Raw genomic sequence first — 25,500 nt, 5'->3', positions numbered from 1 at the left:
CAATCAGAGGAGCTCTCCTGTGGCCACGAAGTGGTTGGGGGGCGGGGCCGAGGTAAGAAGAGACAGAAGCATCAGAAGAAGGTTAAGACCAAGACGAGGAGCAGTAAAGAGGATGAGACAGAAGGAGATTAGGAGAACCAAAAAGTCCAAAAGAAGAAAAGGAGGAGCATTGTAGGAAAAAAAAAAAAGAGTTGGATGGAAGAAAAAGAATTGGATTAGCTGGTTAACCTGGGGACCAAAAAGAAGGTAAGGTTAGTGATCAGAGGAGCAGCACCTAGAGCAGGGGTCACCAACCTTTTTGAAAGCAAGAGCTACTTCTTGGGTAGTGATTAATGCGAAGGGCTACCAGTTTGATACACACTTAAATAAATTGCCAGAATAGCCAATTTGCTCAATTTACCTTTAACTCTATGTTATTATTAATAATTAATGATATTTACACTTAATTGAACGGTTTAAAAGAGGAGAAAACACGAAAAAAATGACAATTAAATTTTGAAACATAGTTTATCTTCAATTTCGACTCTTTTAAAATTCAAAATTCAACCGAAAAAAAGAAGAGAAAAACTAGCTAATTCGAATCTTTTTAAAAAAATTAAAAAAATAATTTATGGAACATCATTAGTCATTTTTCCTGATTCAGATTAATTTTAGAATTTGGATGACATGTTTTAAATAGGTTAAAATCCAATCTACACTTTGTTAGAATATATAACAAATTGGACCAAGCTATATTTCTAACAAAGACAAATCGTTATTTCTTCTAGATTTTCCAGAACAAAATTTTTTTAAGAAATTCTAAAGTCTTTGGAATAAGATTTAAATTTGATTCTACAGATTTTCTAGATTTGCCAGAATAATTTTTTTGCATTTTAATCATGATAAGTTTGAAGAAATATTTCACAAATATTCTTCGTCGAAAAAACAGAAGCTAAAATGAAGAATTAAATTACAATTTATTTATTATTCTTTACAATAAAAAAAATAAATTTACTTGAACATTGATTTAAATTGTCAGGAAATAAGAGGAAGGAATTTAAAAGGTAAAAAGGTATATGTGTTCAAAAATCCTAAAATCATTTTTAAGGTTGTATTTTTTCTCTAAAATTGTCTTTCTGAAAGTTATAAGAAGCAAAGTAAAAAAATTAATGAATTTATTTAAACAAGTGAAGACCAAGTCTTTAAAATATTTTCTTGGATTTTCAAATTCTATTTGAGTTTTGTCTCTCTTAGAATTAAAAATGTCGGGCAAAGCGAGACCAGCTTGCCAGTAAATAAATAAAATTAAAAAAATAGAGGCAGCTCACTGGTAAGTGCTGCTATTTGAGCTATTTTTAGAACTGGCCAGCGGGCTACTCATCTGGTCCTTACGGGCTAGCTGGTGCCCGCGGGCACCGCGTTGGTGACCCCTGACCTAGAGTTACATTACGCTTGATCATCATCATCATCATCAAGTTGTTTCAATACTGTTGTTGTTGTTGATAGTTAGGGATGTGTACCATTTGACAGACACGGTACCTGGGAGTCGACACCGGTATTGAACAGTACCAACTTTTGCTACGCTTTGTGTGTGTTAATAAATATTCATTGTTTTTGATTTTTGAATGGCAATTATAACTGCTGTCCATTTATTATATCTTGTTTTATTGTCACATTTGCAAGTATGACACCAGGACCTCCTTCACACTGCAGATCAATTCCCCTTTACTTTGTATTCTTGGTGATCTGCATCATTTCAGTAATAATACATACTGACTGGTATACACACATAATACATACTGACTGGTATACACACATAATACATACTGACTGGTATACACACATAATACATACTGACTGGTATACACATACTGTAATACATACTGACTGGTATACACACATAATACATACTGGCTGGTATACACACACATAATACATACTGGCTGGTATACACACACATAATACATACTGACTGGTATACACACATAATACATACTGACTGGTATACACACAATACATACTGACTGGTATACACACATACTGTAATACATACTGACTGGTATACACACATAATACATACTGACTGGTATACACACATAATGCATACTGACTGGTATACACACATAATACATACTGACTGGTATACACACATAATGCATACTGACTGGTATACACACATAATACATACTGACGGGTACACACACATAATACATACTGACTGGTATACACACGTAATACATACTGACTGGTATACACACATAATACATACTGACTGGTATACACACATAATACATACTGACGGGTACACACACATAATACATACTGACTGGTATACACACGTAATACATACTGACTGGTATACACACATAATACATACTGACTGGTATACACACATAATACATACTGACTGGTATACACACATAATTCATACTGACTGGTATACACACATAATACATACTGACTGGTATGCACACATAATACATACTGACTGGTATACACACACAATACATACTGACTGGTATACACACATAATACATACTGACTGGTATACACACATAATACATACTGACTGGTATACACACATAATACATACTGACTGGTATACACACACATAATACATACTGACTGGTATACACACATAATACATACTGACTGGTATACACACATAATACATACTGACTGGTATACACACATAATACATACTGACTGGTACACACACATAATACATACTGACTGGTATACACACATAATACATACTGACTGGTATACACACATAATACATACTGACTGGTACACACACATAATACATACTGACTGGTATACACACATAATACATACTGACTGGTACACACACATACTGTAATACATACTGACTGGTACACACACATAATACATACTGACTGGTATACACACATAATACATACTGACTGGTATACACACATAATACATACTGACTGGTACACACACATAATACATACTGACTGGTATACACACATAATACATACTGACTGGTATACACACATAATACATACTGACGGGTATACACACATAATACACACTGACTGGTATACACACATAATACATACTGACTGGTATACACACATAATACATACTGACTGGTATACACACATACTGTAATAATACTGACTGGTATACACACATAATACATACTGACTGGTATACACACATACTGTAATACATACTGACTGGTATACACACATAATACATACTGACTGGTACACACACATAATACATACTGACTGGTATACACACATAATACATACTGACTGGTACACACACATAATACATACTGACTGGTATACACACATAATACATACTGACTGGTATACACACATAATACATACTGACTGGTACACACACATAATACATACTGACTGGTATACACACATAATACATACTGACTGGTATACACACATACTGTAATGCATACTGACTGGTATACACACATAATATTGTAATACATACTGACTGGTATACACACATACTGTAATACATACTGACTGGTATACACACATACTGTAATACATACTGACTGGTATACACACGTAATACATACTGACTGGTATACACACATAATACATACTGACTGGTATACACACATAATGCATACTGACTGGTATACACACATAATACATACTGACTGGTATACACACATAATACATACTGACTGGTATACACACATAATACATACTGACTGGTACACACACATAATACATACTGACTGGTACACACACATAATACATACTGACTGGTATACACACATAATACATACTGACTGGTATACACACATAATACATACTGACTGGTATACACACATAATACATACTGACTGGTATACACACATAATACATACTGACTGGTATACACACATAATACATACTGACTGGTATACACACATACTGTAATGCATACTGACTGGTATACACACATAATATTGTAATACATACTGACTGGTATACACACATACTGTAATACATACTGACTGGTATACACACGTAATACATACTGACTGGTATACACACATAATACATACTGACTGGTATACACACATAATGCATACTGACTGGTATACACACATAATACATACTGACTGGTATACACACATAATACATACTGACTGGTATACACACATAATACATACTGACTGGTATACACACATAATACATCCTGACTGGTATACACACATAATACATACTGACTGGTACACACACATAATACATACTGACTGGTACACACACATAATACATACTGACTGGTATACACACATAATACATACTGACTGGTATACACACATAATACATACTGACGGGTATACACACATAATACATACTGACTGGTATACACACATACTGTAATACATACTGACTGGTATACACACATAATACATACTGACTGGTATACACACATACTGTAATACATACTGACTGGTATACACACATAATACATACTGACTGGTACACACACGTAATACATACTGACTGGTATACACACATACTGTAATACATACTGACTGGTATACACACATAATACATACTGACTGGTACACACACATAATACATACTGACTGGTATACACACATAATACATACTGACTGGTATACACACATAATACATACTGACTGGTACACACACATAATACATACTGACTGGTATACACACATAATACATACTGACTGGTATACACACATAATACATACTGACTGGTACACACACATAATACATACTGACTGGTATACACACATAATACATACTGACTGGTATACACACATAATACATACTGACTGGTATACACACATAATACATACGGACTGGTATACACACATAATACATACTGACTGGTATACACACATAATACATACTGACTGGTACACACACATAATACATACTGACTGGTATACACACATAATACATACTGACTGGTATACACACATAACACATACTGACTGGTATACACACATAATACATACGGACTGGTATACACACATAATACATACTGACTGGTATACACACATAATACATACTGACTGGTATACACACATACTGTAATACATACTGACTGGTATACACACATAATACATACTGACTGGTATACACACATAATACATACTGACTGGTATACACACATAATACATACTGACTGGTATGCACACATAATACATCCTGACTGGTATACACACATAATACATACTGACTGGTATACACACATAATACATACTGACTGGTATACACACATAATACATACTGACTGGTATACACACATAATACATACTGACTGGTATACACACATAATACATACTGACTGGTATACACACATAATACATACTGACTGGTACACACAAGCTATGGATATGATATCAGTAGAAAAAACTGCATTCAGTTGAGATAATAATGAGTCATGTATTGGAATATGGGATCCATTATTTAAATTTGTTTGAACTATTAAATCAACCTAAAATATGACTTATTTTATCATTGTGTAGAATATTGGACGCAGTGTGTTGTCAAGCTCATGAGATGTGATGCACTGTGACACTATTGTTCATTTTTTAAGTGTTTTAATTTTTGTTATAAATGGCCGCGATGATAATGTCAATGAGGGATTTGTAATCACTGCTATGTTGAATTGTTATTAATATTAATACTGTTGTTGATATTATTCATTTTTTGTTTGATTGCTTTTGGATTGTTTCGTGTCATGTTTGTGTGTCCTCTCAATTGCTCTGTTGGTTGCTAGTCTGAATGTTGCTGGGTCGGGTTTGGTTTTGGAATTGGAATTGCATTATTATGGTATTATTGTGTATTATTTTGTTGATGAATAAAACATGTTTTTTTTAAATTCCCATTTTTTTGCCCATATATGCCTCCTGTATCGGATTTTTTCATGTCTGTGTGAACAGTGAACATTCCCAATGATTCATATCCCACCCGGGCATCTTTCCTATGTGGAAATAAATCACATATATATATTGTTACGTGTGACCAGCTCTTCCTCCAATGGGGAATTCAAATTGCTAGTCTTTCCCAGGTTCTTTCTATGGCACATAAGCTGAAGTTTAAATTGATCACCAGGCAGTAGTTGGTATTTTGTGGTTTATTCTCAAAGCTTTGAAAACAAACGTGAGACCAATCCAGTACAGAAGCGTTCCCTAGCCCAGCCAAGATCGATCTCCCCCCCAAACCCACGGAAGTGCTGTTTTCTTCCATCTCTCCCTCGCTCCCACTCCTGTTGTTATGTCTACTCCCTGAGTTATCTCTGCACTCCTGCATTCCAAACTATCAAGGCAGACACAAGCTGTTTTGTAATATGACTATGAAAATAAAGAAGTAACACTTAAATATGGATATATGAAAAAAATCTTTAAACTCATTACAAAGGATGATGGGAACAATGCAAAACAGTCTCTCCACACTTATCCACGTTAGGCTCATTTTAGCTGTTTGATATTTCTGATTGATTAAAAAACTTTAGGGAGGTCGTCACGGAAATAAACAAAGAAGGGGTACAATTTTCACATACTTTTATTAACCAATTATAATAATTATTAATAATATATCCATTATATTATTATAATGATATGTAATCATATATGTACACACATATAGTTACATTGCATGCAGTGGGCTTTCGGCCCGGGCCCAGCCTAGTTTTTTAAGCTGCCACAAATGCACTAGTACCAGTATCCTGCAGCCACCAAAGCGGATCCCCACAGCACCCAGAGTGCGCCTAGAAAGTCTGTACATAAAAGTTACGAACAGAATGGGTGACAAAGTGCAGCCTTGGTGGAGTCCAACCCTCACTGGAAACGGGTCCAACTTACTGCCGGCAATGCGGACCAAGATCTGACACGGATCATACAAGGGGCGGACCGTCTGGCATGTGCATGTTTATGTCATCACTTCTAACCAAAACTATTGGTTAAAGTAATGATTTTTAAAGTGCTAGACAAAGATTTTAAATGTGTATTATTATTATAAAGTATGAATTAGACATATTGTGACTGTGATTGGATCCTTCCAAAACTTTCTACTTGGATTTTTCTCTCTCCAACTTAACGAGTTGAGTGCCGTGTGTGTTGATTGACAGAAGTTACGACGAGCCTGGTGGATCTGGTAACCATGACAACCGTTCAAATACCTTGGTAGTCAGCGGGGAACCATGGTAGCCAGGGTCCTTGAGGAACGACTGCCTGCCCCCCGTAGACCCAATGGACTGACGTGGGCATCTACCTGACCCGTCCATGGAGCGCCTAAAGCCCCTCCCACTCCTCCTCCTGCTGGTGGCGATGGGTCAGTGTCAGTATGACACGTGTCGTACTTTTGGAGACTTGGAGGCGGAGTCAAGATGGGAGTTCGCCGCCTGTCAGCCCCCGCCCACAAACATGAAAGAGGTGATGCAGATCAGGGTGGATCCACCCGGAGTCACCTGTGGAAACCCCCCAGAACGCTTCTGTACCCTGGTGAGTACGTGCCAGTCTGCCCCCCGGCTGTGGTCCTCATGTCTTCACCGTCCATGTAGGATAACCCGTACCTCTGCAGCGACGAGTGCGACGCGTCCAGTCCCGACCTGTCTCACCCCCCTCAGCTGATGGGGGACCGGGAAAGAGGAGGGCTCATCACCTACTGGCAGACGGTCACATGGTCCAAGTATCCGGTGCCGCTATTGGCCAACATCACGCTGTCGTGGAACAAGAGTCTGGAGGTAGTTGATGACCTGGTGGTGACCTTTGAATATGGCCGCCCCACCAGCATGGTCCTGGAGAAGTCACTGGACAAAGGTGAGGTCATGTGACGCGGAAGTACAGCTCATGCATGGGGGCGGACTCACGTTTCTTGTACTACCTGTGCCAGGTGTCACATGGCAGCCGTACCAGTTCTATGCTGACGACTGCATGGACACGTTCGGCATGCCACCGAAACGGGTGTCGGATTTGGCGCCCAGCAACGTGACCCGGGTCATCTGTACCGAGCAGTACTCCCGATGGGTGGGGGCCAAGGTGACCATTCTTCATCTTGATCAAAACCATAGGACTTCAAGTAGTTAGCTAAACGGACCACTGGCTTAACTAAGTCCAGGTTTCTTTAAAAAGTAATTAGTCATGATTACTTTCCCCAAAAAGTAATTGAATTACCAACAGAATTACTGTTTACCAAATGTAATTAGTTACCAGGGAAAGTAATTATTGCGTTACTTTTTGAAAATCTTTCAAAGTATTTGGCGTGGGCCGTTATAATGACGTCCTGCATTGTCAAGTTTGTTTCAGGTGTGGAGTTAGCTGTTCCTAGTTAGCACTAACGAGTAGCATATTTCTCAAAGCAAAGCTCTGGTGTAGGAGTGCCCAAACTGTTTCCATTGAGGGCCACAGACTGATGATTTTGGTAATTTTCTCCTTCAAAACAAGCACAACTAAAAAAAAATGTTCAAACAAGTACAAAATGCAATTTCGGTAGATATTTTGTGTGTATGCTGACGAGCCAAAGTTGTACTTAAATGCTAACAGTTAGCACACGGGCCAGATTGCGTAAAGTAACAAAAGAATGAGCTAAAAAAGCTAGCATGCTAAAAGTACTGTGCTAAAATGCTAACAGTTAGCATTAGTGAAATACCAAATTATGACACTGGAGGTGTATAACTGCTAAATTAACTAAAAAAAAATCTAACATGTTAATGTTAGCATGCTAAAATACTAGCTGTAACATGAGTCAAGTACCAAACAAAATTGTTTAAAATGCTTAAGTACTAACTTTAGCGTGCATCAAGAACCAAAATATGACTGGAGTGTATACAGTACCTACAAAATTAGCTTTAAAAAAAAGCTAGCAAAATAACGCTCGCATGCTAACAGGTATTATTCGTCAAGTAACAATATATTTGAAGTGTATACTTGTAAAATTACCAAAGAAGCTAGCATGCTAATATTAGAAAGCTAACGTTAAAAAAATAGCAACTGGTCGTAAATGGCCCCGGGGCCACACTTTGGACAACCTTGTTCTCGTGTCTCTGACCATCTCTTGTTGGTTAAAGATCGCCATAATAGTAAAGGTAAGCATGTTGTCAAGTACAAGTATTTAATTAGAGCAAGTACAAGTATTTAATTAGAGCAAGTACAAGTATTTAATTAGAGCAAGTACAAGTATTTAATTAGAGCAAGTACAAGTATTTAATTAGAGCAAGTACAAGTATTTAATTGGAGCAAGTACAAGTATTTAATTAGAGCAAGTACAAGTATTTCATTAGAGCAAGTACAAGTATTTCATTAGAGCAAGTACAAGTATTTAATTAGAGCAAGTACAAGTATTTAATTAGAGCAAGTACAAGTATTTAATTAGAGCAAGTACAAGTATTTAATTAGAGCAAGTACAAGTATTTAATTAGAGCAAGTACAAGTATTTAATTGGAGCAAGTACAAGTATTTAATTAGAGAAAGTACAAGTATTTAATTGGAGCAAGTACAAGTATTTAATTAGAGCAAGTACAAGTATTTAATTAGAGCAAGTACAAGTATTTAATTGGAGCAAGTACAAGTATTTAATTAGAGAAAGTACAAGTATTTAATTGGAGCAAGTACAAGTATTTAATTAGAGCAAGTACAAGTATTTAATTAGAGCAAGTACAAGTATTTAATTGGAGCAAGTACAAGTATTTAATTAGAGCAAGTACAAGTATTTCATTAGAGCAAGTACAAGTATTTCATTAGAGCAAGTACAAGTATTTAATTAGAGCAAGTACAAGTATTTAATTAGAGCAAGTACAAGTATTTAATTAGAGCAAGTACAAGTATTTAATTAGAGCAAGTACAAGTATTTAATTAGAGCAAGTACAAGTATTTAATTGGAGCAAGTACAAGTATTTAATTAGAGAAAGTACAAGTATTTAATTGGAGCAAGTACAAGTATTTAATTAGAGCAAGTACAAGTATTTAATTAGAGCAAGTACAAGTATTTAATTGGAGCAAGTACAAGTATTTAATTAGAGAAAGTACAAGTATTTAATTGGAGCAAGTACAAGTATTTAATTAGAGCAAGTACAAGTATTTAATTAGAGCAAGTACAAGTATTTAATTGGAGCAAGTACAAGTATTTAATTAGAGCAAGTACAAGTATTTAATTGGAGCAAGTACAAGTATTTAATTAGAGCAAGTACAAGTATTTAATTGGAGCAAGTACAAGTATTTAATTAGAGCAAGTACAAGTATTTCATTAGAGCAAGTACAAGTATTTAATTAGAGCATGGGTTCTTAACCTTTTTGACCTCAGGGGCTTTTCCACCACAGAGGGGTCCGGGGCCCGCTCAAATATTAACAAAAGTAAATGTACATACAATTATGTTGTGCCTGAATAAATAAACACAATTCATAATGAATATGTTTCTTAAATTAAATGTCAATAAAATTTCATGGCAAATGAAAACGCAGCTTCACCACTTTAGTCATCATTTTTGCGCTTAACAATCTTGTCTGACTTTATCTCCAGACTTCTTCTGTTTTGTTTGATATCGTCATTACTGCCACAAGTGGTGGAAAAATGTATTACAACTGAATACCGCTGTAGACCACAGCTGAGAAACTGATATTTTTAGGGGGCCCTCCAGCGGCCCTATGGTTAAGAATGACTGAATTAGAGAACTCGTTACTAAAAAAACGTAACGCCGTTATTCCTATCACTTGATAGTTAGTGTTTGCTAGCTAGAGCCGAGGCGCTCACGTCCGTTTGACCCGGCAGGAGGAGAAGACGGTGGTGTTTGAGGTGCGAGCTCGCTTCCAAGTGTTTACGGGGCCAAAGCTGATCAACATGGACGCCCTGTACACCCGCATGGAAACCACCAAAGGTCTGAGAGACTTTTTCACCTTCACCAACATCCGCCTGCGACTCCTCCGCCCGGCGCTCGGCGGGACCTACGTCCAGCGGGACAACCTGCTCAAGTACTTCTACGCCATCTCCAACATAGACATACCTGCCAGGTCAGCCGAGTCTTCACCGGCCTCACCCGCACACGCCGCGTCCGTCATGTTTGTCTGTCTCCATGGTAACAGGTGTCAATGTAACCTGCACGCATCGAGTTGTTCACCGCGCGACGCCACACTCATGTGCGACTGCGAACACAACACCGGTGGACAGGACTGCGAGCGCTGCAATTCCGAGTTCACTCCCAGCAGTTGGAGGCCCGGAACCTTCCTGCCCCTGCCCAAGGGCACGGCCAACGCTTGTACGTCACATTTTATAACAGAGCAATATATATTTGTTTATTAAATTACATTGGATGTTTGCTTTTAGGTGAAGCGGCACAGACAACAGCCAGTAGTAAGTATTTACATTTGTGAGTGTGTGTACGTTCTAGAGAGGGGGGTGGAGCTCATTATATTGTGGGAAGTGGGCGTGGCCAGGTGCATTAAGGGAGAAATCTTAAGTCAGTGACAGGTGGCGTGAGTCTGTGTTTAATCTGTGTTAGTCTGCTTAAAGATGTCACACACGCACACACAGGACTTCAAGTGTGATCTCATCTTACGTTCTACAAACATTTGGAACAATGACTGATCCAAATCAACAGTCTGTTGTAGGAGGTTCTAAAGGGAGTTCCAGGTCATATGTGGCGTTTTAAAGGATGTTCTAGGTTGTGTAGGAGGTTCTAAAGGGAGTTCCAGGTCATATATGGAGTTGTAAAGGAAATTCCAGATTGTGTAGGAGGTTCTAAAGGGAGTTCCAGGTCTTACATGGATTTTTAAAGGATGTTCCAGGTTGTGTAGGAGGTTCTAAAGGGAGTTCCAGGTCATATGTGGAGTTTTAAAGGATGTTCCAGGTTGTGTGGGAGGTTCTAAAGGGAGTTCCAGGTCCTATATGGAGTTGTAAAGGAAATTCCAGATTGGGTAGGAGGTTCTAAAGGGAGTTCCAGGTCATATGTGGAGTTCTAAAGGATGTTCCAGGTGGTGTAGGAGGTTCTAAAGGGAGTTCCAGGTCATATGTGGAGTTTTAAAGGATGTTCCAGGTTGTGTAGGAGGTTTTAAAGGGAGTTCCAGGTCATACATGGAGTTTTAAAGGATGTTCCAGGTTGTGTAGGAGGTTTTAAAGGGAGTTCCAGGTCATATGTGGAGTTTTAAAGGATGTTCCAGGTTGTGTAGGAGGTTCTAAAGGGAGTTCCAGGTCACATGTGGAGTTTTAAAGGATATTCCAGATTGTGTAGGAGGTTCTAAAGGGAGTTTCAGGTCATATGTGGATTTTTAAAGGATGTTCCAGATTGTGTGGGAGGTTCTAAAGGGAGTTCCAGGTCATACATGAATTTTTAAAGGATGTTCCAGGTTGTGTAGGAGGTTCTAAAGGGAGTTCCAGGTCACATGTGGAGTTTTAAAGGATGTTCCAGATTGTGTAGGAGGTTCTAAAGGGAGTTCCAGGTCATATGTGGAGTTTTAAAGGATGTTCCAGGTTGTGTAGGAGGTTCTAAAGGGAGTTCCAGGTCATATGTGGAGTTGTAAAGGAAATTCCAGATTATGTAGGAGGTTCTAAAGGGAGTTCCAGGTCATATGTTGAGTTTTAAAGGATGTTCCAGGTTGTGTAGGAGGTTCTAAAGGATGTTCCAGGTCATACGTGGAGTTTTAAAGGATGTTCCAGGTTGTGTGGGAGGTTCTAAAGGGAGTTCCAGGTCATATGTGGAGTTTTAAAGGATGTTCCAGGTTGTGTAGGAGGTTCTAAAGGGAGTTCCAGGTCACATGTGGAGTTTTAAAGGATGTTCCAGATTGTGTAGGAGGTTCTAAAGGGAGTTCCAGGTCATATGTGGAGTTTTAAAGGATGTTCCAGATTGTGTAGGAGGTTCTAAAGGGAGTTCCAGGTCATATGTGGAGTTTTAAATGATGTTCCAGGTTGTGTAGGAGGTTCTAAAGGGAGTTCCAGGTCATATATGGAGTTATAAGGGAAATTCCAGATTGTGTAGGAGGTTCTAAAGGGAGTTCCAGGTCATATATGGAGTTTTAAAGGATGTTCCAGGTTGTGTAGGAGGTTCTAAAGGGAGTTCCAGGTCATATGTGGAGTTTTAAAGGATGTTCCAGGTTGTGTAGGAAGTTCTAAAGGGAGTTCCAGGTCATACGTGGAGTTTTAAAGGATGTTCCAGGTTGTGTAGGAGGTTCTAAAGGGAGTTCCAGGTCATATGTGGAGTTTTAAAGGATGTTCCAGGTTGTGTAGGAGGTTCTAAAGGGAGTTCCAGGTCACATGTGGAGTTTTAAAGGATATTCCAGATTGTGTAGGAGGTTCTAAAGGGAGTTCCAGGTCATATATGGAGCTGTAAAGGAAATTCCAGATTGTGTAGGAGGTTCTAAATGTAGTTCCAGGTCATATATGGAGCTGTAAAGGAAATTCCAGATTGTGTAGGAGGTTCTAAATGTAGTCCCAGGTCATATGTGGAGTTTTAAAGGATGTTCCAGGTTGTGTAGGAGGTTCTAAAGGGAGTTCCAGGTCATACGTGGATTTTTAAAGGATGTTCCAGGTTGTGTAGGAGGTTCTAAAGGGAGTTCCAGGTCATATATGGAGTTGTAAAGGAAATTCCAGATTGTGTAGGAGGTTCTAAAGGGAGTTCCAGGTCATATATGGAGTTATAAGGGAAATTCCAGATTGTGTAGGAGGTTCTAAAGGGAGTTCCAGGTCATATATGGAGTTTTAAAGGATGTTCCAGGTTGTGTAGGAGGTTCTAAAGGGAGTTCCAGGTCATATGTGGAGTTTTAAAGGATGTTCCAGATTGTGTGGGAGGTTCTAAAGGGAGTTCCAGGTCATATGTGGAGTTTTAAAGGATGTTCCAGGTTGTGTAGGAGGTTCTAAAGGGAGTTCCAGGTCATATGTGGAGTTTTAAAGGATGTTCCAGGTTGTGTGGGAGGTTCTAAAGGGAGTTCCAGGTCATATGTGGAGTTTTAAAGGATGTTCCAGGTTGTGTAGGAGGTTCTAAAGGGAGTTCCAGGTCATATATGGAGTTGTAAAGGAAATTCCAGGTTGTGTAGGAGGTTCTAAAGGTAGTTCCAGGTCATATGTGGAGTTTTAAAGGATGTTCCAGGTTGTGTAGGAGGTTCTAAAGGGAGTTCCAGGTCATATGCGGAGTTTTAAAGGATGTTCCAGGTTGTGTAGGAGGTTCTAAAGGGAGTTCCAGGTCATACGTGGATTTTTAAAGGATGTTCCAGGTTGTGTAGGAGGTTCTAAAGGGAGTTCCAGGTCATATATGGAGTTGTAAGGGAAATTCCAGATTGTGTAGGAGGTTCTAAAGGGAGTTCCAGGTCATATGTGGAGTTTTAAAGGATGTTCCAGGTTGTGTAGGAGGTTCTAAAGGGAGTTCCAGGTCATACGTGGAGTTTTAAAGGATGTTCCATGTTGTGTAGGAGGTTCTAAAGGGTGTTCCAGGTCATATATGGAGTTTTAAAGGATGTTCCAGGTTGTGTAGGAGGTTCTAAAGGAAGTTCCAGGTCATATATGGAGTTGTAAAGGAAATTCCAGATTGTGTAGGAGGTTCTAAAGGGAGTTCCAGGTTATATGTGGAGTTTTAAAGGATGTTCCAGGTTGTGTAGGAGGTTCTAAAGGGAGTTCCAGGTCATATATGGAGTTTTAAAGGATGTTCCAGGTTGTGTAGGAGGTTTTAAAGGGAGTTCCAGGTCATACATGGATTTTTAAAGGATGTTGCAGGTTGTGTAGGAGGTTCTAAAGGGAGTTCCAGGTCATATGTGGAGTTTTAAAGGATGTTCCAGGTTGTGTAGGAGGTTCTAAAGGGAGTTCCAGGTCATATGTGGAGTTTAAAGGATGTTCCAGGTTGTGTAGGAAGTTCTAAAGGGAGTTCCAGGTCATATGTGGCGTTTTAAAGGATGTTCCAGGTTGTGTAGGAGGTTCTAAAGGGAGTTCCAGGTCATATGTGGAGTTTTAAAGGATGTTCCAGGTTGTGTAGGAGGTTCTAAAGGGAGTTCCAGGTCATATATGGAGCTGTAAAGGAAATTCCAGATTGTGTAGGAGGTTCTAAAGGTAGTTCCAGGTCATATGTGGAGTTTTAAAGGATGTTCCAGGTTGTGTAGGAGGTTCTAAAGGGAGTTCCAGGTCATACGTGGATTTTTAAAGGATGTTCCAGATTGTGTATAATATTCTAAAGGATGTCCACACTTATGTGTATGTGGTTCTGAATGAGATTTCAGTTTGTTGTGGTTGTGTATAAGGTTCTAAATCAGTGGTCCCCAACCACTGGGCCGCGTTCCGTGGATCGATTGGTACCGGGCCGCACAAGAAATGTAAAAAAAATAAATATTTTTTATTAAATCAACATAAAAACACAAGATACACTTACAATTAGTGCACCAACCCAAAAAACCTCCCTCCCCCATTAACACTCATTCTCACAAAAGGGTTGTTTCTTTCTGTTATTAATATTCTGCTTCCTACATTATATATCAATATATATCAATACAGTCTGCAAAGGATACAGTCCGTAAGCACACATGATTGTATTTTATTGTGACAAAAAAAATAAAATACCAACAAGACTGAGGTAGAAACTGTTGAAGAGGGTTGAGTTACTCCCTGCCTTCTAGGCATCACTGTGTATCCATAGAACAATACAAGATGTGCGATGTGTGAACAATTTCAACAAAGCAACAATAAAAACTTAAAAGAGTGACAGTTTTGCAGTAAATCTCACACTGCTCACTTTCTTTAAATTTGCACAGACGACAATAATTGTCACAGAACTACATCAATGTGCAGTGTCTCATGAAGTGATTGTTTGTTTTACATCATGTCGATAGGGAGGAGTCGCAGCCCCACGTTACTGTGTACCTCTTACTTGGTGTACCTCTTACTTGGTGTACTTGATCGCTACGGTAGAGCTATTGCGACATCCAGTGGACACATTAAGAACAGGCGTTTCCTTCATTCAAAAATGCAGCTCAATTTTACACTTAGCAAACTCATCTTGCGGGCCGGATGTTTGACATCCTGTTCTAAAGGTCATGTACGAGCTTCTGAAGGGTGTTCTAGATCAGGGGTGCCCACACCTTTTCAGCAGGCAAGCTACTGTTCAAATGACCAAGTGGGGGTGATCTACCTTGGTCACCTGCCTTGACTCACATACGGAGTTGAAGTGCCATCCCATTCCTAACCCATAGGGTTCAATATGACCTTTTGCAGCTATTACAGCTTCAACTCTTCTGGGAAGGCTGTCCACAAGGTTGCGGAGTGTGTGTTTATAGGAATTTTCCACCATTCTTCCAAAAGCGCATTGGTGATGTTTGTCGAGGAGGCCTGGCTCTCAGTCTCCGTTCTAATTCATCCCAAAGGTGTTCTATCGGGTTCAGGTCAGGACTCTGTGCAGGCCAGTCAAGTTCATCCACGATGTCATCCATGTCTTTATGGACCATGTTTTGTGCAATGATGCACAGTCATGTTGGAAGAGGAAGGGGCCTGCTCCAAACTGTTACCACAAGGTTGGGAGCATGGAATGTTTTGGTATCCTGGAGCATTCAAAGTTCCTTTCACTGGAACTAAGTGGCAAAGCCCAACTCCTGAAAAACTACCCCACACCATAATTCCTCCTCCAACAAATTTCACACTCAGCACAATGCAGTCCGAAAACCCAGACTGGTCCATCAGATTGCCAGATGGAAAAGAGTGATTCATCACTCCAGAGAAGGAGTCTTCACTGCTCTAGAGTCCAGTGGTGACGTGCTTTAAACCACTGCATCCCACGCTTTGCATTGGACTTGGTGATGTATGGCTTAGATACAGCTGCTCGGCCATGGAAACCCACTCCATGAAGCACTCTGCGTACTGTACGTGGGCTAATTGGAAGGTCACATTAAGTTTGGAGCTCTGTAGCAACTGACTGTGCAGAAAGTCTTTCTAAAGAAGGTTGCAGATCATGTATTAGGCTCTAAAGAGTTGTACCAGGTCATGTATGGGATAGTTTATAAGGTTCTAAAGGATGTCCACAGTCATGCATGTGGTTCTGAATGAGATTTCAGGTCATGTATAAGGTTCTAAATGGTTGTTAAATATGTGGTTGTATATGGGGTTCTAAGCGATCTTCCAGGTCATGTATTAGGTTCTGAAGGGTTGTTCCCAGTCATGTATGTGGTTGTGTATGAAGATCTAAGGATGTTTACTGTCATTCATTAGGTTCTAAAGGATGTTACCAGGTCATGCACAAGGTTCTAAGTGTTCCAGGTCACGTATATGTTTCAAAATGATATTCCAGGTCACGTATGAGGTTCAAATGTATGGTCTCGATAATTTGTAAGGTTTTATACAATGTTCTAAAGGAGGTTCCAGATCGTGTATTATGTCCTAAATGATTGCTTCAGTTCCTGTATGTGGTTGTGTATATGGTTCTAAAGGAGGTCCCAGGTCTTGTATCTGTTTCAAAAAGATGTTCCCAGACATATATGCATTTGTGTATAGGGTTCCAAATTAGGTCCCTGGTCATGAATGTGGCTCTAAAGGATGTTCCCATTCATGTATGTGGTTGTGTATGAGGTTCTAAAGGATGTTCCAGGTCATGCATGAGGTACTAATGGATGTTCCCAGTCATGTATGTGGTTGTTTATGAGGTTCCAAAGGATGTTCATGGTCATGCATGAGGTTCTAAAGGAACTTACCAGGTCATGAATGAGGTTCTAAAGGATGTTCCAGGTCATGCATGAGGTACTAATGAATGTTCCCAGTCATGTATGTGGTTGTTTATGAGGTTCTAAAGGAGGTTCACGGTCATGCATGAGGTTCTAAAGGAACTTACCAGGTCATGAATGAGGTTCTAAGTGTTCCAGGTCACATATGTGTTTTAAAATGATATTCCAGGTCACGTATGAGGTTCAAATGTATGGTCTCGATAATTTGTAAGGTTTTATACAATGTTCTAAAGGAGGTTCCAGATCATGTATTAAGTTCTAAATGATTGCTTCAGTTCCTGTATGTGGTTGTGTATATGGTTCTAAAGGAGGTCCCAGGTCTTGTATCTGGTTCAAAAGGATGTTCCCAGACATATATGTGGTTGTGTATAGGGTTCCAAATTAGGTCCCTGGTCATGAATGTGGCTCTAAAGGATGTTCCCATTCATGTATGTGGTTGTGGATGAGGTTCTAAAGGATGTTCCAGGTCATGCATGAGGTACTAATGGATGTTCCCAGTCATGTATGTGGTTGTTTATGAGGTTCCAAAGGATGTTCACGGTCATGCATGAGGTTCTAAAGGAACTTACCAGGTCATGAATGAGGTTCTAAAGGATGTTCCAGGTCATGCATGAGGTACTAATGGATGTTCCCAGTCATGTATGTGGTTGTTTATGAGGTTCCAAAGGATGTTCACGGTCATGCATGAGGTTCTAAAGGAACTTACCAGGTCATGAATGAGGTTCTAAGTGTTCCAGGTCACATATGTGTTTTAAAATGATATTCCAGGTCACGTATGAGGTTGAAATGTATGGTCTCGATAATTTGTAAGGTTTTATACAATGTTCTAAAGGAGGTTCCAGATCATGTATTAGGTCCTAAATGATTGCTTCAGTTCCTGTATGTGGTTGTGTATATGGTTCTAAAGGAGGTCCCAGGTCTTGTATCTGGTTGAAAAGGATGTTCCCAGACATATATGTGGTTGTGTATAGGGTTCCAAATTAGGTCCCTGGTCATGAATGTGGCTCTAAAGGATGTTCCCATTCATGTATGTGGTTGTGTATGAGGTTCTAAAGGATGTTCCAGGTCATGCATGAGGTACTAATGGATGTTCCCAGTCATGTATGTGGTTGTTAATGAGGTTCTAAAGGATGTTCACGGTCATGCATGAGGTTCTAAAGGAACTTACCAGGTCATGAATGAGGTTCTAAGTGTTCCAGGTCACATATGTGTTTTAAAATGATATTCCAGGTCACGTATGAGGTTCAAATGTATGGTCTCGATAATTTGTAAGGTTTTATACAATGTTCTAAAGGAGGTTCCAGATCATGTATTAAGTTCTAAATGATTGCTTCAGTTCCTGTATGTGGTTGTGTATATGGTTCTAAAGGAGGTCCCAGGTCTTGTATCTGGTTCTAAAGGATGTTCCCATTCATGTATGTGGTTGTGTATGAGGTTCTAAATGATGTTCCAGGTCATGCATGAGGTACTAATGGATGTTCCCAGTCACGTATGTGGTTGTTTATGAGGTTCTAAAGGATGTTCACGGTCATGCATGAGGTTCTAAAGGATGTACACGGTCACGCATGAGGTTCTAAAGGAACTTACCAGGTCATGAATGAGGTTCTAATTGTTCCAGGTCACATATGTGTTTTAAAATGATATCCCAGGTCATGTAAGATGTTGAAATGGATGGTCTCAATAATTTACAATATTTTATATGAGATTCCAAAGGATGTTCAAGGTTCTAAAATAAGTTTCAGGTTAATGTAGGAGGTTCTAAAAGATGTTACGGGTCATGCGAGAGGTTGTGAAGGAGCTTTGGTGAAGTGTTTAATGTGGTGGTGAGTTTTAGCAAAAACAGGTTTCAACTTGCGGTTGTACTTCTGCAAAAAGCTTTAGTTTCTCGTTGAAAACCCAACATGAACTCTTAGTGTTTATCACAGAAAAAAACATCTAGTTTTATTTTTCTGTTTGGAATTGTGTGTATTTTATCTTGTTTTTGTGTGTTCTATTTGTGCATTTTGCAGAAAAGACAAATTGACTAAAAAGACGCACATGTTCTTCTCTGACAGCGGCTGATGACTCAAACTCTGATAGAACTTCTGCTTCATCACGTGGAATCACTGACGCTTCTACTACTGTTACTGTCGTCATGACTGATACTTGGACTACTTCTACCACTGACACTGCTTCTACTGCTACTATTACTGCTACGGACACTACTGATACTTTGATGACTTCTACTATTACTGCTGAGGACACTACTGATACTTCGATGACTTCTACTATTACTGCTACGGACACTACTGATACTTCGATGACTTCTACTATTACTGATGAGGACACTACTGATACTTCGATGACTTCTACTATTACTGCTACGGACACTACTGATACTTCGATGACTTCTACTATTACTGCTACGGACAGTACAGATACTTTGATTACTTCTACTATTACTGATACAGACACTATTGATACTTTGATGACTTCTATTATTACCAAGATATACACTACTGATATTTTAATGACTTCTACTAGTATCCCTACGGACGCTACTAATACTTTAATGACTTCTACCATTACCGTTAAGGACATAACTGACACTTTAAGGACTTCTACTGTTACCAACAAGGACACTACTGATACTTTGATGACTTCTACTAGCGACATGTTTTCTAGCTGGACTACAGCTGATTCTACTTCAAATGCTTACAGTTCTATTATTGACAGTTCTTCAACTGACGCTAGCACTATGATGACAAAGGAGGGAAGTACTACAACAAAGTCTTCTAGCTCTAGCTTGCAGACTACCATTCTTGTGGACTCTGATAATTCAAAGTCAGCGACTACTTTGGAAGTTTCTGGTGACTTTTCTTCTTGGACAACAGGGGGCGCGCCTCCTGTCATTAGTGCTGTCAGTAGTACAGTTAGCACCCCAGGTCTTGATAGGCTTTTTGACCTTGGCAGTGTCGCAGGACAGAGGACAGACAATCCATTTTCTATTCTAGCAGAAACCCTGGCTCTAAGGACCACGATCGGTACCTCCGGTACCACAAACAGCAACGCCAGTCCAAAGAGCAGTACTGACTCTGAGGTCATTTCTGACCAAGTGACTTCCCCTAACTCCAACTTGTCACCGCAAAGCACAGACTTTGTCCCCCCAGAGACTGGTGCATCCAGCATCATACGTACAGTTCTACGTTCTAGTGGAGCTCCACCAGTCACGACATTGGCATGGGAAGTAACTAAGTCTGACAACATGGTCCTCTCTGGAGATATTGCAACTACTGAATTATCTTCTCCTGATGGAGATGCTCCACCTACTTTTGATGTTCCAACTTTTAACGGACCTCCTCCTGATGAATATTTTCCTGATGACCTGCTCCCCATTGAAGCTCCTGATGTTTCTCTTGCTAATGTACCTCCTGCTGTTGCTCCTTCTCCTGATGGGTTCCTTCCTGATGAACCCGCTGATGTACCCTCCACCAATGAAACACTTCTTAAGTTACCAACGCCTGATTCAGCCTCTCTTGATGTCACCCCTGATTCTCAGTCCACCTATATAAATGGTCCACCTGAAAGACCTACCACCATGCAACCTCCTAGTGAAGATGAAACTCCACTTGAAGGAGATACTCGTGATGAAATTGCTGTTGACAGATCTCCTGAAGAAAATCCCCCTTCTGATATTTCTCCTTCTGAAGTATCTCCTTCTGCTAGACTCCCATCTGAAGTATCTCCTTTTGAAGTGCTCCCCCAAGCTCCTGATGTACCTATGAACATATCTACTTTTAAATTTGGAGAAGATGCACAGGTTGGTCCAGATTGGTCTGAGCCGGCTGGTGACCTGGCTCCAGTCGACTTCACCTTCCCTTTTCCAGAGGAACTGGATTTGACTGGCCCTGATGCACCTCCTGGAACAGAGGATTCCGATCCAGATCCTGCTTCTGAGTCAGTTGACAGTAGCTCGGATTCAGACTTAGCAGAAGGAGGAACAAGTCAAACAGATAAGGGAAGACCTGGGTTGGCTGGATCAGACACTTTGGAAATAAATCCTGAAGCTCCTGAGTTGGCTCCCAGCCCTGATTCTCCTCCAACAGTCAATGAACCAAGATTAGATTATTCACCAGGTCAGAAGAAAGAAGAGCTGGATTCAAGCCCTGATTCTCCTCCAACAGTCAATGAACCAAGATTAGATTCTTCACCAGGTCAGAAGACAAAAGAGCTGGATTCAAGCCCTGGTTCTCTTCCAACTGTGACTGAACAAAGATTAGATTCTTCACCAGGTCAAAAGAAAGAAGAGCTTGATCCCAGCCCTGATTCTCCTCCAACAGTCAATGAACCAAGATTAGATTCTTCACCAGGTCAGAAGACAAAAGAGCTAGGTTCAAGCCCTGATTCTCCTCCAACAGTCAATGAACCAAGATTAGATTCTTCACCAGGTCAGAAGACAAAAGAGCTTGATCCCAGCCCTGATTCTCCTCCAACAGTCAATGAACCAAGATTAGATTCTTCACCAGGTCAGAAGACAAAAGAGCTAGGTTCAAGCCCTGATTCTCCTCCAACAGTCAATGAACCAAGATTAGATTCTTCACCAGGTCAGAAGACAAAAGAGCTAGGTTCCAGCCCTGATTCTCCTCCAACAGTCAATGAACCAAGATTAGATTCTTCACCAGATCAGAAGAAAGAAGAGCTTGATCCCAGCCCTGATTCTCCTCCAACAGTCAATGAACCAAAATTAGATCCTTCACCAGATCAAAAGAAGGAAGAAGACAAAGACAAACGGAGGACAGAGGAGCAAACAGACAAAAAAGGTGATTTACATAAAGTTGTTTTCCTGAGACATGCCATGAAATGTCATCACGATGAGTGGACAGACTGGATTCATTCTTTTAACAGCTGCCGAGTCCAAACGCAAAGAAGCTTCAAAGAAAAAAGAGAAAGATGAAAAAGAATATGAGAAAAAAGGTAACACAAAACGTAGCATTAGCACGAGTTATAGAAATAGCAGTCCTGCTGACACATCGCCATAGTTACCATCTTGTTTTGCGTCTCAAGCGACCCAAAAGATTCTGATTCCGGGAGGACCAAAGACCAGTCAACTGTCCAAAATTGCCTATGTCACCTTCCAGGGTAAGACTGTCACCCCCCCCCCCCCTTCCACAATTAGACCCCTCCCGTGTGGTTCTGACCCCCCAGAAGGATGTCATGACAAGGTCCATAGTTGTGTAGTGGTTCACGTTACTGATTGTCAACTAATCAGGAGGTTATTAATAAGTTAGAGGTGTGCATTAACATGTTATTACCATGTTTATTAGGGTGTCACTACCATTATGTTCGCCTGGCACAACCATGTTGTTACATTTAAATACCATGCTTATTACTGTGTTATTACATTAATACCATTGTTAGCAAGTTATTTCACATTGGTACTATTATTATTATTATATCAGTACAGTTCGTACCACTCTGTTAGCATTGTGTCATTATGTTAGCATGCTATTATCTTACTGTGTTTTTAGCATTCAAACCTGTATGTTAGCATGTTACCGTCACGTCAGGTGTGTTAGCATTATATTATGGCTAACCGTTTTTTAGCAAACGTGTTAGCGTCGTTGCTGATGCCTTGTGTGTGTGTGTGTGTGTGTGTGTGTGTGTGTGTGTGTGCCAGACTGCGAGTGTAACGCACACTCCAACCGCTGCAGCTTCATCGACTTCCTGAACGTGGTGACGTGCGTGAGCTGTAAACACAACACGCGAGGAAACAGGTGCCAGTACTGTCGATTGGGTTACTATAGAAACGCATCGCTGGCCCTGGAGGACCAGAACGTGTGTGTGGGTCAGTACCAAACACTCAGCGTTCAGAGGTGGGGGCGGGGCTCGCGGATCTAACATTTGTGTCATGGTCAGAGTGCGAGTGCGACGCCAGTGGCAGCTCGTCTCCACACTGCTCTCAGTCGGGATCGTGCCAGTGCAAAGAGGGCGCCGCCGGGAGGCGCTGCGACTCTTGTCTGCCCGGGTACATGTGGAGAGGGGCCGGAGTTGGATGCACAGGTAGGTGCGGAAGGGGGAGGGGCCTAATTCACATCGCAATTAACACCAATCAACACCAAACAGTCAACGTATGCGACGAGACTCGGACTTGCCAGAACGGCGGGACCTGCGTGGACTTCGTGAGCTGCGAGTGCCCCAAAGACTTTGAAGGTAAACACGCAGACGATGATGGTGGAGCGACGGCGCGGTGGTGACGTGGTGTCCGCATGCAGGTGCGTACTGTGAGCAGAACGTCTGCTTGAAGAAGAACACTTGCCTCGGCGACGACGGGAGCTCCGCCTCGCCCGTGACCTCACGGCTCGTCGTGCTGAGCCTCGGCCTGCTGGTCTTCGCCTTTTCATGACCCGCCCACCGTTGAGGATGTTGTAACCCGGTGATGCTGCGTAACCACGGTTACAGGAACGTAAGTTGACTGCAGAGGTGATAAGAAAAAAAAACAATAAAATATGAACGGGTCTCTTAGTCATTGTGTTGGGATCAAGGGTTGTCGAATGTGTGTATTTATGTATGATGTGTCTACCGCTATATTTATTGATCGGCCCAGCCCTATGGACGTACAGATAAGTGGCAATAATGATAGTATTGCTGTTTTAAATTAAAAATATCGAAAAACCGTGATTGATAACTGCCCTTTAATAAACTCACAGACTGACTGGCGCCAGCTGGCTAGCTTAAATGCTAACATGAAAACAAGAGACATTAATGACGTTCCCCAATCTAAACTTGTACAGACACATTGCTGTCTGAGCAAGTAAGATATTAAATTGTGCACATTGTGTTACGTACGGCGGGGGAAGGAGACGACGCAACGGCAGGGATCAGCTCAATAGGTTTATTGAAACTGACTCTGCTGTTACTTGGTGTGAATGCTACTCTATGTGGATGGTGCAAGACGATGTGAGGAATTACCAATGTGAATGTTACCAGAGGTTGTTGTGTGTGCGTGTTGGATGAGTCCTTCGACAGACCAGAGGAGGCAAGGCAAGAGGACAGTCAATGGGCAAGGGAGAGGTCGGGGGCTGGAGAGAGGCGACGATGTCCGTGTCCAAGCGGGGGTCGAGGATCGAGGGAAGCAGCCCAAAGTCCGGTGGGAAGTCGAGGCACACAGCTCGATCACGGGAAACAGAGGGAACACTGCGGGGATCACAAAGGACATAGGACGAGGGCAGAGGGAAAGCACAGAGAGAGCAAGTACGCGGAGGGAAGCCAGAGACGGGATGCTTACTACGGGGAGTGAACTACGTTCCGGCACTGGATCTTCGGGTCCGCTGGTCTTTATGCTCTCTGCCCTCATCAGACTCAGCTGCGCGGATTGATGATGGCCTGCAGCCGTGCAGGTGCGTGGCCGCGATGCGGGAAGAGCGAGCAGGGGCGTGTCCCGGCGCGCTTCTGGGATTGCGCATGCGCCGTGACACATTGAACCTAAAGGCTGCGCTCTCTTAAAACAGCCATGGTTCTATACACGGAGAAAAGGAGACGGACTTGTACGGTGCGTTCAAGAATCGCTGGACAGCGTAGGACACAACGCCCGGTAGAAATAATAATATTAGATTTGATTTGCGACACACTTTTCATTGAAATAAATCTTAAAGTGCTACGGTACAAAGTAGACATCGACTGATATGAGTTTTTCAGGGCCAATACCGATTATTAGAAGTCAAGGAGGCCGATCACCGATATTTGGAGATTTTATTCATTTGCAGTAAAAGTTATTTAAACATGGATTGTTTTTTTCAGCAAACAATTGGACAAGGCTTTAAGTTGTTTTTCTTTGACATATTTCTAGGAAAGGTCGAAGCAGTTTAGCATCAAAACTCTCAGGGGATTTCACAAAC

General features: G+C 40.8%; 1 protein-coding gene across 3 annotated transcripts; it reads left to right on the top strand.

Annotated features, from left to right (window-relative positions):
- The first annotated feature begins 67 nt into the window (after positions 1 to 67).
- On the top strand, positions 68 to 25,500 carry ntng2a (netrin g2a). 3 transcript variants are annotated; one of them, XM_062024122.1, is made up of 11 exons: positions 68 to 246; positions 7,084 to 7,456; positions 7,516 to 7,774; positions 7,848 to 7,993; positions 10,719 to 10,957; positions 11,030 to 11,202; positions 11,271 to 11,294; positions 23,283 to 23,450; positions 23,522 to 23,665; positions 23,729 to 23,815; positions 23,878 to 25,500. In XM_062024122.1, exons 2-11 carry the CDS (start codon positions 7,238 to 7,240, stop codon positions 24,006 to 24,008), a joined length of 1,590 nt encoding a protein of 529 aa, XP_061880106.1. In that variant the 5' UTR covers positions 68 to 246; positions 7,084 to 7,237; the 3' UTR covers positions 24,009 to 25,500. The 3 variants fall into 3 exon arrangements, with proteins under 3 accessions (XP_061880106.1, XP_061880105.1, XP_061880104.1); XM_062024121.1 differs by lacking the exons at positions 68 to 246; positions 7,084 to 7,456; positions 7,516 to 7,774; ... (2 more) ...; positions 11,030 to 11,202; positions 11,271 to 11,294 and adding exons at positions 21,098 to 22,053; positions 22,132 to 22,425; positions 22,511 to 22,579; positions 22,670 to 22,744; XM_062024120.1 differs by lacking the exons at positions 68 to 246; positions 7,084 to 7,456; positions 7,516 to 7,774; ... (2 more) ...; positions 11,030 to 11,202; positions 11,271 to 11,294 and adding exons at positions 21,098 to 22,425; positions 22,511 to 22,579; positions 22,670 to 22,744.

Source organism: Entelurus aequoreus, linkage group LG17 (genome assembly GCF_033978785.1).
Source record: "Entelurus aequoreus isolate RoL-2023_Sb linkage group LG17, RoL_Eaeq_v1.1, whole genome shotgun sequence".
NCBI lineage: Eukaryota > Metazoa > Chordata > Actinopteri > Syngnathiformes > Syngnathidae > Entelurus > Entelurus aequoreus.
The sequence above is the reverse complement of the archived record's forward strand: the minus strand, read 5'-3'. Positions and strand labels throughout refer to the sequence as shown.